Here is an 18,895-nt window from a genome sequence, read left to right on the forward strand (position 1 = left end):
GTCTCAGATTAGCCCTCTTCGATATAAAATATAATGACGAATAGGAATATCATATGTAAAAAGGGGAATGATGACCTCCCTGTACCTTGGCCCGCAGGGGCGGGAATTTCTGTAGCCTGAGGGATCGGACTGGATGAAGACTGAGTCAACACAGGACTGGGGGCAATACAAGGCCGGAGGTCCCATGAAGCCAAGGAGTAGAAACATATCAATGGCTTGAAGGCCGGAACCACATCGGCTCGCAGGCCGAACACCATCCCGACTCGAAGGTCGGAGCAAACAAATAGTATGAAGGCGACGACTGCTCGGAAGGTGACGGCGCCCACTAGAGACGACGGTTGTGGCCACGGGAGGAGGCGGCGGCGGCAACACCCGCTGGAGACGGCGGCTGTGGCCGCGAGAGGAGGTGGCGGCGGCTGCCGGGAAGGTGATAACGTCCACTGGAGACGGCGGCTGTGAGGAGCAGAGGCATGGTGAGCTCGACGAGGGCTAGCTGGATGCTATAGCGAATGAAGCTGAGGTGGAAGTCGACGCCGGCGAGGTGGGTGACCAGGTCGTGCGTGCTGACCGGCGTCGGTACGGGCAACACCGTGAGGATAACTGACAGGCCCGCCTCGCGACCGCCGAGGAGCTGGGCGGGGTAGCTGGCGGTGGCGTGACGGGCAGGGAAAAGGGCGGCGGCGAGAAAGAACACGAAGAAGCCCCTTGTGCTCGGCGGTGGCGGCCCTCCTTCGATAGTGACGACGAGGAAAGAAGAAGAAGAAGACTTCCTTTCTTTCCTCCTGGAGGCGGCGGAAAACCCAAGCACCCAACTTCCCCTCCACTGGTGAACAGTGCCATCATTTAAAACCCAAACCCTCCCCATCTCAAAAGATCGAAATGCCCCTCCCTGATTCCCTAATGACTCCTATGCCCTCAGCTACATTCGGATCACTAAGCAAGATCTCATTGTAAAGTGTTTACTTTCATTTTTGCTTATATTCTTGTTGTATTTATCATGTTCAAGATTGTACGATGCTTCTTTACCTCCGAAAAGTTTTCAAGGAGTGTGCTCATAGTGGAGTTGTGTGCATGATGTGGATCCTTAGATTAGTCATCTCAAAATGGTGGATACCAAGTGAATAGGAGGTGTTAGTATTGTGGAGTCTTCACTACAAGTATCCGCTGTAAATTATCATCGAAGAAGCGAATAAAGCTATTCACACCCCCTGTAGCTCTCTTCGTGTCCTAACAAAAACTTATGACCTCTCAAAATTTAGGGTTTAACATTCACATGGTAGTAGCGATGGTTTCGTAGCTACTGTAACACGAATATTAAATCTTTAAATTTAAGAGATCATAACTTTTGACTCGAGTTAAACCATAGGACACACAATATATTAAATCGAAACTCGTTTAGATATCTACAACTTGTTATAGGGTGGAACACGTAACGGTCAAGTTTCAGGCTCAAAAAATATCATTTAAATCCTTTTAAAAGGCTTCGAACAATTTTAGTGTTAAATTTTTTTCCCATGTTGTAGCAAATACGATTGTGTGACAGCTCAGTTGTACCAGTTATGAGTTCGTAGCTGTTATAATGTGTCGATTTAGATGAGAAAAAAATAGAAGAGAGATAATAATAAAAATAAGTTGTTACTTTATAGTGAAAACAGCTATGTAATTTTATAGGGAATGAGATGCCCTTTTGATAATAAATTAATAAGGTGTTCATTTAATGATTAGTTTAAAAAGAGATATCCTTTTGATTTTTGCCCAATTTAGATTATAGAGGATGCAAAAAAAAAAAAAAAAATACAACAATGCTTGCTTAAAAAGTAAGGATAATTTAAATCTATATAATGGTTTTAAATAAGACGATTATATTACCCTAAATTAGTTTAAATTAGAGAATAAAGGTATATCATGATTTAAGTGGATGCAAAGAATGCATAAAAGAATTTATGGACAAAACTATAGATGATAATTTTCTTATAATCTGATGAAGGATTCGATATTCGATTCGAATGGTCCTTCATCATTCGATTCGAATGGAAAAAGGTATGAAGGGATTATATATATATATATATATATATATATATATATATATATATATATATATATATATATATATATATATATATATATATTCAATTCTTTAATAGGTATGGATATGAGAATAAATTTCTGATTCCTGATAGATAAATAGATGAAGGATATTGAATCTAAGTCGAATCTGATTCACTATCATGCATCCCTATATAAAATTAATATGATTTTAAACTACTCTAAGTTATAAAAGAAAAAGACATAGAGTATTATTCGTTAATTAAAAAATAAAGATATAAAGTGACTCCAAAGAGTTAGGAAATCGTAAGAATATTCGTGTCAAAATTATTACATGAAATATATTAGAATACTTATTTATTGAAGTAATAGGTGATATATGAGAATACAATAAAATGTAATATCTTTTATCTCAAGCGGTATAGTATCATTAACTATACAATAAGATACAAGTAAGTAAATCATAGGGACATTTTGTCTCAGCCTAATAGTTCTTTACATAGGAAAAATTAAACACCCAATGAGATATTTTACATTAGTTAGAAATTAATTGCAATACCTATTTGAGCAAATACTTGTGTAGATACTAATTATGTCGACCAATGGAGATATGAGAATTTATGAATTTAGATCAAATTGATTTGATATTTTAAATCAAATTGTTGGTGAAGTTGCAATGAACTTTGAAAAAACAAATGAAAAGAAAACACCATGTGGGACATCCTAAAGCGAGACCTCATTCAATCCAAAGCACATTCAAATAAAACTCCGCCTACCACAACCTCTAATTGACCATCTACCACTAAACAGAACTCAAAACTGAATCCAAACTTATCAAAATTAACCTCGAATCATTTCAATTCAACCCTAAACAACCATAATTCCTACTGAAACCTCTAATTAAACTTCTCTATACAACACCCAACTTTCAACTAGAAATGGTTTTGATCTACACAAACGGTTTTAGCATCCACACTCACTTCAAGGATGCTTATGCAAGCACCATAATTAGATCCAAAAGGAGGAATCTTTCCCTGAAACACTGCAAAAGTTAGTGATTATAAGTTCATCACTATCAAACCATTAGTCCATGTACGATTGATTAGTGCCATAATTCTGTTTAAAAATGATATGAGTTAAAGGTTAGTGCATGAGCCACAAGCACCAAACGTTCAGCATATATAATATTCTGTGAATTCTTGTGATATCTACCTTCAACAAATACTTTTCATGTTCTAAAACACAATTTGAAGTCCATGGAGCCCTATCCACCACCACTAAACCTCATCAGTGAAGCAAAGTAAAGCTAAAGTTGTGCTCGCTTTCACTTTTACTCACTTTATTTTTATGCATATATTGTTCATGAGGAAAACACAGACCTATCGACTTTTGTACACCAACGTGGATCTCTATCCTTCAAGCTTCTCCACATGCTTCCAATGTCGGCAATTCGGACATGTCAACTCCCCGAAGGTGGAATGCATATTCTCATGAGCTTTATCTAGTCATCAGCCAGCTAAAGTAGAGTAGATTGTGCAGTAGTGACGTGGGAGTCAGTGAACAGGGAAGAAAAGTGGGGAGGAATCTCTTTGAATCCTGCCATCCAACACTTTCACCTTGCTCATCTTCTCCTCACACCATTGCAGTTGCTCTTGTCTGATCTCAGGCATCCTCAGAACTCTGGAGACGATCTTCATGTCAGTTAAGCCCATGAGCACGTCCATCTCTTGTTTCCCTTTCACCCTCTGCCTTTTCAGGCATCTTCTCGGTCTCAGCAGATCTTTAAGCGTCATCTTGTTCTGAAAATATATATCGAGTCATCAGCAGCATTAAAAAAACTTTGTTAGCGAGTTAAGCAGTCTGAATCGAAAGATGATTGATTGATTGATTGATTGATGGCTCACATTCTTGTTAGTTTTCTTGAGGAAATGGAGATGATTTGGGTCCGCTGAGCTTGTTTTCCTCTTGAAGAGGGCTTTCAGCATTTGGCAAGGAGTCTCCTTGTCTGCCTTGAGGAAGATCATGAAGGTTCCGATCGCGTGGTCCAGAATCGGTAGGAACTCTGCGGATGAAACCATTTCATCTTTGCGCAATTCATCTGCTTCTGGATCTTGATAATTAACCAAAGAAAACCAATTAAGTCAGCGCTTGCAGTTAGCAATTGCAGGTTTTGAAACAGTACCTCGGAATTCAGGAACTTGTAGCAATTTTGGAGAAAAGATCCTCGTTCGAGCGAATATTTCGGGCCTACGACCACGCTCGTAAGGCTCATTCTCGATGAATCGTTGCAGGAGGACTTGGAACTGCTGGAATTGCTCAGCTATCCACGCGGTGCAACAAGATTTTTGATCGCTTTCTGATCCTTTGGAATTCTTTTGCCGGAAGTAATTGTAGTTCCAACTGAGAGCTTCCCAAGCTAGGCAAATCTGAGCCACGTAGACGCATTCCAACTCTCGATAAGGATCTCGATGACTTCCCTGCTTCTTGTTTTGTTTGTGAATTATTCTTTGCGATGTCGATGATCTCGTCTGGTACTTCAACGATCTAAACGTTTCTGAACATTTACAGAAACCTAAGTATTCATAAAATTTGGTGCATCGATCTACATGAAGAAACTGGATGAACGTACCTGTTTCAGTGAGTTTCTGTGCGCAGATTCGATCGAAGAACATCATCTCCTCGTCGTACTTCCGGAACAATGTGTAGGTTTCCCAGTGAGACGAACTCCTGCGCGACGAAGATGAAAAGGGGCATTCGGTCACCGAATCGCTGAAGATCGCAGAGCTTCTCCATTCCATGGAGCTCTTCGAAGTGGATTCACTTGTAAGAGAAGCACCAAACGTGTGCTCTTCGAGCTTAAACTTTTTACTGTCGAACTGTTCTGCTTTGTTCACATCGAACACCACTTTCTCGTTCTTTGGCATTTCTTCCTCTTTATTATCCTCCATCTCCTCCTCCTCCTGCTGCTCAAACTCAGCTTCCTCTTCATGATCCGACAAAGAATCTCCAATTTCGCCACGGCCTTCATCTTTATCATCCAGCACAAGGAAGATTGATCAATTAGTTAGAATTCAAGACTCAATTTCTGCTTAAGGAATCTACAGGACGCACCTTTAGCAGTCCCAGATATCACTCCACAATCTTCGAGTTGACCATCAACTATTATCTGTTCTGCTTCTTCAACTGACGGATCGCTGACGAAGCCTTCGCCGTAAAAAAAGAACAGGCTTTCTTCACTGCTAAAGACGTCGGAAGAGTCGAACTCCTCGTTCACTGCTTCACCTTCTCCGGCAACGAGATGGGTGCGCCTGCAACTGGAATTAATGCTCAGTATAAACTAACAACAAAAGAGATCAGAGGAAAAAGGATGATGATGAACCGAAATAGGCATGCACCTTTGGTGGTCTGCTGTGGATGGCTCGGCGAGGAGATGGACGAAGAGCTTGGTGAGGAGGAAGCCGAGGAGGTGGAGGAGGGTGAGGAAAGTGGAGGCATGGAGGAGGAGAAACATCACAGTACTAGTGCTGCCGGCACGGCCATGGGAATCGGAGACAAAAAGTGGTTCGGTTTCAGTTTTGTGATGGAAGGTGAGACTGGCGTTGTGCATGCATTTAACAGGAGACGGTGGCATTTGCTGTGGCGGTGTGTAGTCTACTGATTGCTGCTAGCTGCTGCTTTAGGCAAGGAAAATTTGGAGAGAGATGAGTGAATTATATTATTTATAAACGAGACAGAAGCCTTTAAGGTGATTAATTTTCAGCATTTATAATGGAAGCTTAACGGTGGATCAGGTTTACCCTGTCATGCGCCTATGGCCTGTGTACCTGCATGAACCTTTCTCCATATCCATGGGACCGACACTAGGGGGGTCGCTAAGGTAGCGGATCTACCTTTAACGGTGGACCGGGTTGGTTGAGTCAAATCGGGGAAGAAGAAGATTAACCTGATGACGCCGCACGGCTCCAATGAATTGGTTCGGAAGCAAATTCGTTTTCGAAGAAGAAGAGGAAGAAGAACAGAGCGGATCCTCTGGACCAAATAACTCTGGACCACTCTGGACCATAAAAAATCATATAAAAGGGTCTCACGTGCACGCCGCGTGCACGCAGAAACCTCTCTCACGACAGAAACCCCAGCCCTAACTCTCGCGATCCTCTCCGTCGCCGATCTCATACCTCTCACGCAGAGTTATCCTCTCCGTCGGCGATCCTCCACCTCTCACACCGAAGACGAAGACTCCACCCTCCAACGTCCCCGACAGTCTCCATCGTCCCCGACGACCTCCAGCCACCGCGACATCCCACTTTTGGTTTCTGCGTGCCCGCGGAAACGAGCCCAAACGCAGAGGAACGCGCCCACGAGTCCCGACCTCCTACGACGCCTAGCCCTGCCCTCACCGACGACGACCCACGCTCTTTAAGTGAGGATTTAGGAGTTCAACTGTTGGTTCTAGCAAGTTTGAATTTTCCTTTAATAATTCCTTCCTATTTAAATGTTGACCTTTCCTGTTGATTTGTTTCCAATATCTTTTTAAATCAAAATTTTTGTCTAATTTGTTTCATTTGTAAGTTGTTAACTGAGTTGTATAATTTGTATAATTTACCTTACTTTCAGCAAGTTCTTGGCATCCTTCATACCCTTAGGATTAGGTGTGTTTTGCTTGATTTAGATGTGAAAGAGAGACGCCCATCAGCTTGCAGCATAGTTGGGCTGATCTACAACTTAGCTTGTCTAGATATGCAGACCAGACATGTTTGGTATATTAACGCTTGAGATTCAAGTTATATAGTAACTCAAACTTGAGCTTGTGCTAAAAAACCTTCTCCGCCTGATTGCAAGGTGAATTGTGTTAAAAATTACTTGCCTAGCAAAAAGCACAGTGAATTTCTACAAGACATACTTCTTTAATAAGTATCTTAGAAATAGACCATCTCAATATCACCAGTGTTCTTGCCGATGCCATCCTGGGGTGCTTGTATAGGTTTCTTTGTTTCATTTTTCATGATTCCTCTACCTCTTCCTGCTCCTGTAATTGCTCTGCCACGACGTGAAGGTTTACCGAGGACATGCAGTTCTTTTGTGGTTGTTTTTTTTTATTTTGCCCTAAATTGAATTATTTTTACAGGATCAAAGTAATTATCATGGAGGATGAATCTACAAGTTGTCGTCGGTTGAATTTTGAAGGAAATGAAGATAGACAAGAAGGTGACTTTGATTATATTGATGAAGGTAATAAGAATCATATTGGGATTGTATTGAGCTTCATTATATCAAATTTCTTTTTTTAGCCATCTTGCTTTGTTTGTTTGATTGTATAGGCTTGAACATTGAAACAGATTTGGATATACCACAATTGGGATTGGAATTTGAAACAGAAGAAGATGCATATCAATTTTATTTGACATATGCTAAAAAGGTTGGGTTTGGTGTAAGGAGAGGTAGAATCCACAAGGATGAATCGGGTAAATTACTTGATAGAGTTTTTTTTTGTTGTGCCCAAGGTAAAAGAGGAAAAGACAAACGAGATCTTTATGTCAAAGCAAGTCGTGATGAAACAAGGTTTGGTTGTGAGGCTAAAATGAAGATTTGTAATCGGAAAAAAAACAAGTTTACTGTGGTGCAGTTTGTTAAAGAGCATAATCATTATCTCTCAAGTCCAAGCAAAACACACCTCTATAGAAGTCATAGGAATATTTCTTCTTCTGCAGCGATACAGATTGAGATGGCAAGTGATGTGGGAATCCCCCCAAAAGCATCTCATGATCTTATGGTGAGGCAAGTAGGTGGGAGGGAGAATTTAGGATTTATTCCTGAAGATTATAAAAATTACTTGCGATCCAAAAGAACAATAAATATGAGAGTTGGGGATACAGGGGGTGTATTGGAATATCTGCAGAAAATGCAGTTTGATGATCCTAATTTTTTTTATGCTATCCAAGTTGATGAAGATGATTTGATTACTAATATTTTTTGGTCTGATGCTAAGATGAGAGCTGATTATGCTAATTTTGGAGATGTTGTTTGCTTTGACACAACCTACAGAAAGAACAATGAAGGTCGGTCAATTGCATTGTTTGTAGGTGTTAATCATCATAAACAATCCATACTTTTTGGTGCTGCTTTATTATATGATGAAACTAGTTTGACTTTTGAGTGGTTATTTGATACATTAACTAGAGCTATGGGTGAGAAAAAGCCAACTACTATTCTTACAGATCAAGATGCAGCAATGGCAAAGGCGTTAGCTTCTAGATGGCCTGAAACACATCATCGTTTGTGCATTTGGCATATTTATCAAAATGCTGCCATACATTTGAGTGGAGTTTTTTCTAACTTTAGAGACTTTGCTAAAGATTTTGCCTCATGTATATATGATTTCGATGAAGAGGAAGATTTTATTTCAGCATGGAACATGATGTTAGCCAAGTATACACTTGAAGACAATGATTGGTTGAGGCGTATGTACAACATCAAGGAAAAATGGGCTTTAGTATATAGGCGACAAATGTTTTGTGCGGATATGACTACAACCCAAAGAAGTGAGAGCATGAATAGTATTGTGAAAAAGTATGTCACTTATAAACACAAGTTTTTAGACTTCTTCAGTCACTTCCAAAGACTCCTTGATGATCGTCGATACGAGGAATTAAAAGCTGACTTCAAATCTAACACAACTGTTCCCTATTTAATGTTTCCTATTGAGATTTTAAAGCATGCTAGTGAAATTTATACTCCTGAGGTATACAAGTGCTTTCAACAGGAGTGGTGCTTATCTCATGATTCTACTCTAGAAATTTGTGAGGATGTTGATACATTTGCAAAATATAAAGTTACTCCTCACAAAAAGAGAAACCATCATATTGTTACACTTGATAAGGAGTGTGAAAAAATTGAGTGTAGCTGTAGAAAATATGAATTTGCTGGAATTTTGTGTTCTCATATTCTGAAAATATTTATGTGGAAAAATATCATGAAAATCCCAAGTGATTATGTATTGAAAAGGTGGACAAGAAAAGCAAAAATTGGATATTTTGGAGTTAATGATTCAATGGCCAACAATGCTGTTGGTGCAACCTTAGGTCAAGGTTGACCTGGTTGACCCGACTCAAGTTGACTTGACTCGAGTTGTATTTTGATGTTTGACTTGGGAAGATTGTTGATGCAACTTTAGGTCAAGGTTGACCTAGTTGAGTTGCATGTTGATGTTTGACACTCGTGAGGGAGTTCTATTCTTGATATGGGACAAGAATAGATGTTTGGGAGATTATTGGTGTAACCGTAGGTCAAGGTTGACCTGGTTGACCTGAAAAGTCCAAGTATGGAGACTTGGCACTGGAAAGGTCCAAGCAGGGAGCTTAGCATCTTGAAAAGTCCAAGTATGGAGACTTGGCAGGAAAAGTCAAGTATGGAGACTTGGCTTGGAAAAGTCCAAGTATGGACACGTCGAGGAGTAGGGGCAAGTTATCTCCGAACCTCGTACATACTTGTGTAAGCTGTGGGTTGTGCTTCTTTCCTTGCATCAGTTTTATTTTTGTTTATTTCCGCTGTGTTAACAAGCTTTTGTGAGGAATTGATTGAGTTTTTAGTTGAGGCTATTCACACCCCCCCTCTCTAGCCATCCGAAGGTCCTAACAAATCTTAGTGGGTCAGTGTTGACCGGACACTTGGTGTGGAAAGTCTGGTGAGTGAAACTTGGTAGAACGAAAGTCCTGGTAAGTGAAGCCAGACAATTTGAAAAATCCTTGTGACTGAAGCCAGGTGGGAAAATCCTAGCGCGTTAAGCTAGGTGATAAAAAGTCCTGGTGAGTGAAGCCAGGTGAAAAAGCCCTAGTAAGTGAAGCTAGGAAGTGGGAAAAGTCCTGATGAGTGAAGTCAGGTGAAAAGTCCTCGTGAGTGAAGCTATGTAGAGGAAAATCCTGGTGAGTTAAGTTAGGTGATGAAAAGCACTAGTGAAGTGAAGCCAAGTATGTGGAAATCCAGATGGGTCAAGGCTGGTTGAACATCTGGTGTTTGGAAGTCCAAGTGAGTTATGGAGGACCAGACACTTGGCACGAGATGATAAGTCCAAGTGGGTCAAAGTTGACCAAACATTTGGCATGAGGAAGAAAGCCCAAGTTGGTCAAGAGATTGACCGAACACTTGGTGATGAAGTCCCAGCAGGTCAAAGTTGACCAGATGTTAGGCAATGAGGAGTTCCAATAGGTTACAGTGACCGGATGTTGGATGTGGAACCCTAAACTTGAGTTTGAGCAAGTTTGGGTTGGTCAATCGATCAGGTGATTGATTGAACCAAGGCCCGGCACCATCCTGGGCCTCCAGCTCGATTGGAGTTGGCATAGCAACCGTGGACCGACAAGCTCTTTTCATCGGTAAATAACAATTTCCCTGATCCGCGGTCAGAATCGTTCGGACCTCAAGGTCAATCGAGCTCAATTTTCCTCCACTCTGTTCTAGGAATGTGTCGAGTGAGCACCGAATTAGGTGTTGTACCCCATGAGACCGAACAGGCATCCTCCCGATCGGTCCACGACCGATCGAACTATAGCGAGACCCTAGTTTCTTCTGTCTTCTTCGCAGGTTATAAAAGAGGTTGAGAAGCTACTGTTGAACTTCTTCTTCTTCTTCTCTTTGCCCCTGCTTCTTGCTGTGCTTGAGCTTTGCTGAGCTCTCTACTTCGTGAAGCTTCGTGTGAGCTTCCCCGGCTGGTCAGCTGCTGCTATCGTTCCGTGAAGTTGCTGCTTCGTCAACGGAAACCAGTCGAAGGCAAGATAGTGTGTGTTTTTACATTCTTATTGTTCTTGCTTCTTGTTGTATTTCTTGTACACTTATCTTGCTGTTGCAAGAGACTTTGTGGCGAGGTTTCTCCACCCAGAAGGAGTGTTTGATTTAGCCGGTTTTCCGGGGACTCATCCACCGACGGATTGATAGGGCTCGTCCACCTTACGGACACGCCGAGGAGTAGGAGTTCATCTCAGACCTCGTTACATCGTCGTTGAGGTTTGATCTCTTTCTTTATCGTTTCTACATTGTATTTCCTCTGCGCTAACCTAATCGTAGGAAGAAGCACGAATTTGGGTGATATTCACACCCCTCTCTAGCCGTACGAAAGATCCTAACAAGTGGTATCAGAGCGAGGTCGCTCTTCATCGGATCAACACCCGTGGGAGCAAAGCTAGAGATGGATCAATTCGGAGAAGACATCACCATTCCACCCTTCTACAACGACAACTTCGCATATTGGAAGGTAAGGATGATGTATTTTCTTAGGACTAATATGTTGAATTGGTTTTGTGTACAAGAAGGTTTTACTCCTCCAATGGATAAAGAAGGAGAGCCTCTAGAGAAGAACAAGTGGACAAAGGAACAAGTCCATCAATCCACGATCAACAATGAGGTAACTAAAACAATTGAATTTTCATTACCTACTAATATTTTGCGTAAGATAGGTGAATACAACAATGCCAAGGAATTATGGGATAACTTGGCCAAGTACCATGAGGAGAGCTCCACTTCAAGCCATGAAGAGGAGCCTAGTGAGCCAAGTAGCTCACATCATGGAGGGAGCGAATTGGGAGTTGAGGGCTACTCAACATCCAAGGAAGAAGAGGAGGAGAGTTCCTCTTGTTCAAGTTCAGACAAGAAGAAGAGACATCTACCTCCGGAAGGGATGAGGAAGAGAGCTCACACCCATCCCCAAACCTAGGTAACTCAAGCATTTCAATTTCAAATAAGTTACATATAATATGCTTTGAGTGTAGGGAATTTGGGCACTACAAGAGTAAGTGTCCAAAGAGGGTAAGGAAGACTCCACCGGCGCCAAAGGTCAAGGTAGCCGGAGTCCCGACACGCAAGGGCAAGGAGCACGTGGTGTGCTTCCAATGCAAGCGAAGGGGACATTATCGGAGTCATTGTCCGAGGGGGAGGCAACCTCACAAGGGCAGAGCAGAGCACTTCTATGGGAGCTAAGGCAAACCCTAAGGTATCATTTAAGTCTCATTCGTGCAATACTAGTAAGATACATGCTAGAAATTTTATTGCACTAGTCAATAATGATAAGCATGATAACATTAGAAATCAATACACATGCTTAGGTGCCAAACATGTGAGCCTAGATAAGGATAACCCTAGGAAAGCCAACCCTAGAATTACCTCATCTAAGGTTAAGGAGAACCTAGGTAGGAATCCCAAATCAACTAGACACATGCCTAGGAATGCCTCAAAGAAAAATGACAAATCAAAAATTGAGGTATTAGAGAAGGAGAATCAAGTCTTGAGGTCAAGACTTGATACTTTGGAAAAGGCTCTTAAGAACTTGGAGAAGTCATCTCTAGGGTTTAAGGGTCAAAAACCAATGTCCAAGGACAAAAAGGGTTTGGGTCACAAACCTAAGTCCCAAGTGGTCAAGCCCACTTATCATAATGTTCCATTCAATTATGGAACAAAACCTAGGGCTAGGAAGACCACCACCAAGGTCACAAGGGGAGTCACCCCTAGAGTTGATCTTGATGAGTCCCAAATGACCAAGGCTTTAAAGCCTAAGAGGGTCATTAGGAGAGTTGCTAGGGAAGTCATCCCTAGTGAATATTTAGTGAACCCAATGAGCTCTAATAGGTATTGGGTTCCTAGGAGCATCTTCTCTACCCCATAAATGGGTTAGAGAGTGTCAACTCCAATAAGAAGGGTAGTTAACCCAACTTTGAGGAAATTGACACTCAAGGAGCATTTTCAAGGTTTTGTGAACCTTTGAAAATGAAAAGGAATTATCATTTACTCCTTGGAAGAGTAAAATGTGCCATCATGGAAAATGATGATGTTAATTTCAATTGGCACAATTTGAGGAAAACCTAGAGAAATACCATAATTGGGATTTTGGTTTTCTCTTAGGGATATATGGGCAATCTAGGGTTAGATTTTAAGTTAGCTAAGGCTAAGGATACTTAGATACGGATTTAGGTATTTTATTTGAGCTAACTTGCCATGATTGGTTGCCATATGCCATGCCATGACATCATATTTATTTTATTATCATTTGAAATGTCATGATAATACTTAGGCTAGTTTATATGTCATGTGTTAGTTTAGTTTCAAACTTTATGCCATGACATCATGACATTGGCACATGTTCTCATTTATGATACCATTTTATGCCATGTCATCATCTCTTGCATTAATAATCAATTGAATTGATTTAAGGATGAAAAACATATTTTGATATTGAGATCAAATTTGTGTTTAGAAAATGCATGAGACCTTAGCCTAAGATACCTAAACCCATATCTCACATCAAAATTGACATGGATGTGCTTGATACACTTTAGATGTGTGTGAGATATTAGGATCATGAATTAGGATCAAGGTGCATAGTTCTTGTACCTAGATGAGCCTAATTCAAGATATGGAGGATCATAGGGAAAGCTTGTGTACAAGTTATGTGCATATAGCCCTAAGATTATGGTCCTAAATTCAAATGGTTTTAAAAGCATTTTAAAATTGATTTGAAAAACCTTGATGAAGCTTTCCTAGTGATAGCATTCATCATTGAACATTGTGATACAAAGTTGAGTTAAACTTGAACTTTTTCAAAGTTTTTGAACTTTGTATCAAGATTGAAAAATGGAAACTACTTTCATAGAAAACTATTTTTCCATGGTAGTATATGTTATGAGGAATGTATCCTCAAATTTCACATTTTTTAATTTTCTGGAATTTTCTAGGAGTTTCTGAATTTAGGGAAGGAAATTTGAAATCTTATCAGTACGGATCGGTGCGGGGACCGATCCGGTGAAATCTGATCGATGCGGGCCGATCCAGCATGGATCGGTGCGGGGCGATCGATAAATTCATTGCAGGTGCGATCGGTGAAGGCTGATGGTGCGGGACGATCCATGGGGATTCAATCGGTCGGGGACCGATCGAATCTGATTCGATTTCAATTGTTGGTCTGAAATTTCAGAAGTTGGGTTTTATAGATTTCTAAAGGTTTGGAACTCCCAAAGACATTGTTGGTGCAATGGTCAGGGAGTTGGCTTTTAGGGGGAGTTTTTACTCCTTAAGATTTTTAAGGATTAGTGATATGGGATTATCACTAAGTTGATTGTTGAGTTTAGTATCAAGGGGGAAATTAAGAGTTTCAATGAAAGGTATGGGACTTTCATTAGGAAGAAACTCTTGACCTTGATACTCTCCTTTTTCTTTTTGATGTGTGTCAAAAAGGGGAGAGTGCTCATTGGAGAGTTATTGGAGAACCCAAGTTAGGTTATCGGTTTAACCTAAGCTAGGGGAAGAATGTCAAGGAATGTTCGAGGAAGAACATTGGAATTCTTTTTGATGTGTGTCAAAAAGGGGGAGAATTATTGGAGAACCCAAGTTAGGTTATCGGGTTAACCTAAGGGGAGAATGTTCAAGGAAAGAACATTGGACATTGGAAGATGGTTGGAAAACCTAAGTTAGGTTATCGGGTTAACCTAACTTGATTATGATTTTGTCAAACATCAAAAAGGGGGAGATTGTTGGTGCAACCTTAGGTCAAGGTTTGCACCTTAGGTCAAGGTTGACCTGGTTGACCCGACTCAAGTTGACTTGACTCGAGTTGTATTTTGATGTTTGACTTGGGAAGATTGTTGATGCAACTTTAGGTCAAGGTTGACCTAGTTGAGTTGCATGTTGATGTTTGACACTCGTGAGGGAGTTCTATTCTTGATATGGGACAAGAATAGATGTTTGGGAGATTATTGGTGTAACCGTAGGTCAAGGTTGACCTGGTTGACCTGAAAAGTCCAAGTATGGAGACTTGGCACTGGAAAGGTCCAAGCAGGGAGCTTGGCATGCGAAAAGTCCAAGTATGGAGACTTGGCACGGGAAAAGTCCAAGTATGGAGACTTGGCACTGGAAAAGTCCAAGTATGGAGACTTGGCACGGAGAAGTCCAAGCAGGGAGCTTGGCACGAGGGAAAGTCCTGGTGAGTGAAGCCAGGCAGTGGGAAAGTCCTAACTGGGATGTTAGGCAGTGTGGAAAGTCCTGGTGAGTGAAGCCAGGCAGTCGGAGAAGTCCTGGTGAGTGAAGCCAGGCAGTGGGAAAGTCCTAACTGGGATGTTAGGCAGTGTGGAAAGTCCTGGTGAGTGAAGCCAGGCAGTCGGAGAAGTCCTGGTGAGTGAAGCCAGGCAGTCGGGAAAGTCCTGGTGAGTGAAGCCAGGTGAAAACCCTAGTGAGTGAAGCCAGGTGAAAATCCTAGTGAGTGAAGCTAGGTGAAAGTGGAAGTCCTGGTGAGTGAAGCCAGGCATTCGGGAAAGTCCTGGTGAGTGAAGCCAGGCAGTTTGGAAGTCCTGGTGAGTGAAGCCAGGCAGATTGGAAATCCTGGTGAGTGAAGCCAGGTGAAAACCCTAGTGAGTGAAGCTAGGTGAAAGTCCTGGTGAGTGAAGCCAGGCAAGGGAAAATCCAGATGGATCAAGGGTGATCGGACATCTGGTGTTGGGAAGTCCAAGTAGATCAAGGGAGTGATCAGATACTTGGCACGAAGAGGAAAGTCCAAGTGGGTCAAAGGGATTGACCGGACACTTGGTGGAGAGTCTTAGCAGGTCAAGGGACTGACCGGATGCTAAGCATGATGTACCAACAGGTCAAGATTGACCGGATGTTGGTTTGAACTTGGTTTGGGCGAAAACCATGAGCTGGATCGATCTGGTGATCGATCCAGTGATACCGCGAATATTCTGATCGGTCTGGTGACCGATCAGTAACACATCAGTAGCATACTGTGTGATAACTGATAGGTCTGGTGACCGATCAGGAGTCGATCAGAAGCCGAACAGGAGCGAGGCGCGAGAGGGGCTGATCGGTCAAGGGACCGATCAGCACAAAGCCTGATCGGTCCCCAGACCGATCAGGAAGTTCCCTGATCGGTCTATGGACCGATCAGGAGGTTCCCTGATCGGTCCATGGACCGATCAGGGACGGAACAGAAGCAAAGCTTCTTCACTGATCGGTCCCCAGACCGATCAGGAAGTTCCCTGATCGGTCTGTGGACCAATCAGGGACGGAACAGAAGCAAAGGCCTCTTCCCTGATCGGTCCACAGACCGATCAGGGTTCTAGCCGTTGCGACGCAACGGCTAGTTTCTTCTGTCTTCTTCGCAGGTTATAAAAGAGGTTGAGAAGCTACTGTTGAACTCCTTTTTCTTCTTCTCTTTGCCCCTGCTTCTTGCTGTGCTTGAGCTTTGCTGAGCTCTCTACTTCGTGAAGCTTCGTGTGAGCTTCCCCGGCTGGTCAGCTGCTGCTATCGTTCCGTGAAGTTGCTGCTTCGTCAACGGAAACCAGTCGAAGGCAAGATAGTGTGTGTTTTTACATTCTTATTGTTCTTGCTTCTTGTTGTATTTCTTGTACACTTATCTTGCTGTTGCAAGAGACTTTGTGGCGAGGTTTCTCCACCCAGAAGGAGTGTTTGATTTAGCCGGTTTTCCGGGGACTCATCCACCGACGGATTGATAGGGCTCGTCCACCTTACGGACACGCCGAGGAGTAGGAGTTTCATCTCCGAACCTCGTTACATCGATGCGTTGAGGTTTGATCTCTTTCTTTGTCGTTTCTACATTGTATTTTCCGCTGCGCTAACCCTAATCGTAGGAAGAAACGCGAGAATTTGGGGCGGCTATTCACACCCCCTCTCTAGCCGTACGAAAGTTCCTAACAAATGCTACTTTGGATCCAAAAGTACTTCAAAATATGCGTTACAAAGAGTTGTGTGGGTTGAATGTTCAATTGGTTACTAAGGCAGCAGAAAGGGATGACACTTACATGTTTGTTAAAGATGCTATGTTGAGCTTGTGTAAGATGGTGGATGATAAGTTACAAGGTACTGAATCAAATGTCCAACAATCAAATGTGAGCCAAGCATCCTGGGAAATTGAAGGGAACTCTACTGGAGTGAAAGGGATTAAAATGAAGAAAAAAACTGTGTCAGGTAAAAGGTTGAAAGGTGGGTTAGAGAAGATTTCAAGGAAAAGAAAAGCAGCGAGGAAAACAAATCAAGCTTCAACAATTGTAATGGTTTCTATTCCAAAACTTCGCAAATTTTGTTTATTTGGTATTATTTGTTGTTAAATTCGAATAAGTTAAATCACACTATTTTTTTATAACACAGGGTGTAGATCAAACTATTTCCAGCGTGGCCAGCGTACAATGTGACCGGTTTAGTGATCAAGTTGGTATTTGTTTTACTTATGTTAGATAATTTATATTATAACCAGCTAAGATTGTTTTTTATTTTTTTGTTTTAGCCTATAAATTTTGTGCCGACAATTGGTAGTTCTGTTAGTAGTTTCAATATGACTGAGACTCAATTTCCACCATTATTGACATCACAACTTTCTCAGGTATATATACATCTTTGTTGAACTACATGTAACTTCTTTGTTCCCAAACTGAATTCATTAATAGTTTAAATTTGTTACATGTTATAGGTGCAATTCCCATATGTGCAGTTTGCTGGACCACCTCCTGCAACCTCCTTCCCTTAGACATCAACGATCTCGTATGTGTCTAAGTCTATTTATATGTGCACTTGAAATGGTAGTTAATCTATTGATATGATTTCCTTTCTTGACAGGTTCCAAATGGTTTGAGAGTCATACCTGAGCTTCGATTGCTTTTGGAAATTTTTTAGCTCTAGGGCATTTTCATTGAATGCTTGTGGGAATATTTTGGTGGTTGTTGTCCTAGGAATCTGATCTCCTTAGGGTGTCTACCTTTGTTTTTGTTCTTCATTTCCCCATTTTGTTTTCGCTTACTTTGACTGATAGTGCTTGTGAGTTGCATATTATGGTCTTAACATCCTTTTGAGATATATTTTGATGTTTCTGTATAGTATGTGATTCTTGGATTTGTTTGCAACTTCATAGTTTGTTTTCTCTTAATTAGAACACTCATTCAAGTTGATTCTTTTAGGTAATCGAAGCTCAGTTTGTGTTTACTCCTTTATCAGTTTATGGGTTTGAATTTGGTTCGATGTATAATTTTATTACGAATTAAATATTTTATGAGCCAGCTATAAAATAAAATGTTCTTACCAAGGGAAGAGACGACAACCTCTGGGCATGACTTGCTGTACTTCTTCTCCTTCATGGAGCACTTCGCATACTGTGTGGTTGCCGTTGAATCACTAGGGAGGCAAATTCCCATTGCCTTTCTGGAAAGGGTGAAGGAGGACTTCAACAAAAGATATGGACGAAAAGCTGCAATTGCTGCAACCAATAGCCTTACCCGTGAATTTGGGTAATGTTTTCAATGATCACTCAGATTCTAGTCTTTCAGCTTTTGTCTAACCACGATTATCATGGAACATTTTGCTAACTCATCAGGTCCAAGCTGAAAGAGCACATGCAGTACTGCATAGATCACCTTGAAGAGATTAGCAAACTCACAAAGGTGAAAGCTCAGGTTTCAGAAGTCAAAGGAGTTATGATGGAAAACATTGAAAAGGTTCTTTGTGCTTGTGATGTCACATTATTTCATTCTTAGGTTTTTGGCATTCCCTGCTTGAGGACATTCTTTGTGTTTCTTTTTAACTGATCTTTTTGGGTTATAGGTTCTTGATCGTGGTGAGAAAATTTAGTTGCTTGTCAATAAGACTGAGAACCTTTGCTCTGAGGCACAGGATTTTAGACAGCAAGGAACACAAATCAGGAGGAAGATGTGGCTTCAGAACATGAAGATTAAGTTGATTGTTTTGGGAATCATTATTGCACTAATTCTTATCATAATTCTGTCTGTATGTCATGGCTTCAAATGCTAATATATAATATCTGGTTCGAATAGCTTTTCACAGATGTTGACACTTGTAGGATTTCCCATTCGAG

At 41.4% G+C, this 18,895-nt stretch overlaps 1 protein-coding gene and 1 pseudogene across 3 annotated transcripts; one reads left to right on the forward strand and one right to left on the reverse strand.

Moving 5' to 3' along the window:
- Positions 1–3,206: 3,206 nt before the first annotated feature.
- Positions 3,207–5,769, reverse strand: LOC121985802. 3 transcript variants are annotated; one of them, XM_042539458.1, is made up of 6 exons: positions 5,442–5,769; positions 5,158–5,360; positions 4,676–5,074; positions 4,229–4,600; positions 3,951–4,150; positions 3,207–3,845 (listed from the first exon to the last, which is right to left on the reverse strand). In XM_042539458.1, exons 1-6 carry the CDS (start codon positions 5,675–5,677, stop codon positions 3,600–3,602), a joined length of 1,656 nt encoding a protein of 551 aa, XP_042395392.1. In that variant the 5' UTR covers positions 5,678–5,769; the 3' UTR covers positions 3,207–3,599. The 3 variants fall into 3 exon arrangements, with proteins under 3 accessions (XP_042395392.1, XP_042395391.1, XP_042395390.1); XM_042539457.1 differs by having other exon boundaries at positions 3,951–4,156; positions 5,158–5,354; positions 5,442–5,766; XM_042539456.1 differs by having other exon boundaries at positions 3,951–4,156; positions 5,442–5,766.
- Positions 5,770–17,585: 11,816 nt separating this feature from the next.
- On the forward strand, positions 17,586–18,864 carry LOC121987838 (annotated as a pseudogene).
- The last annotated feature ends 31 nt before the right edge of the window (positions 18,865–18,895 follow it).

This window comes from Zingiber officinale, chromosome 5B, assembly GCF_018446385.1.
Source record: "Zingiber officinale cultivar Zhangliang chromosome 5B, Zo_v1.1, whole genome shotgun sequence".
Taxonomy (NCBI): Eukaryota; Viridiplantae; Streptophyta; class Magnoliopsida; order Zingiberales; family Zingiberaceae; genus Zingiber; species Zingiber officinale.

Bases quoted from the DNA above. Each gene is read 5' to 3' on its own strand.
- LOC121985802 (XM_042539456.1), bottom strand. From the start codon at position 5,677: ATGCCACCGTCTCCTGTTAAATGCATGCACAACGCCAGTCTCACCTTC. The intron at 4,601-4,675 runs GTACGTTCATCC...GTAAATGTTCAG, and splicing joins ACAGAAACTCACTGAAACAG to AAACGTTTAGATCGTTGAAG. The intron at 4,157-4,228 runs GTACTGTTTCAA...TTAATTATCAAG, and splicing joins ACAAGTTCCTGAATTCCGAG to ATCCAGAAGCAGATGAATTG.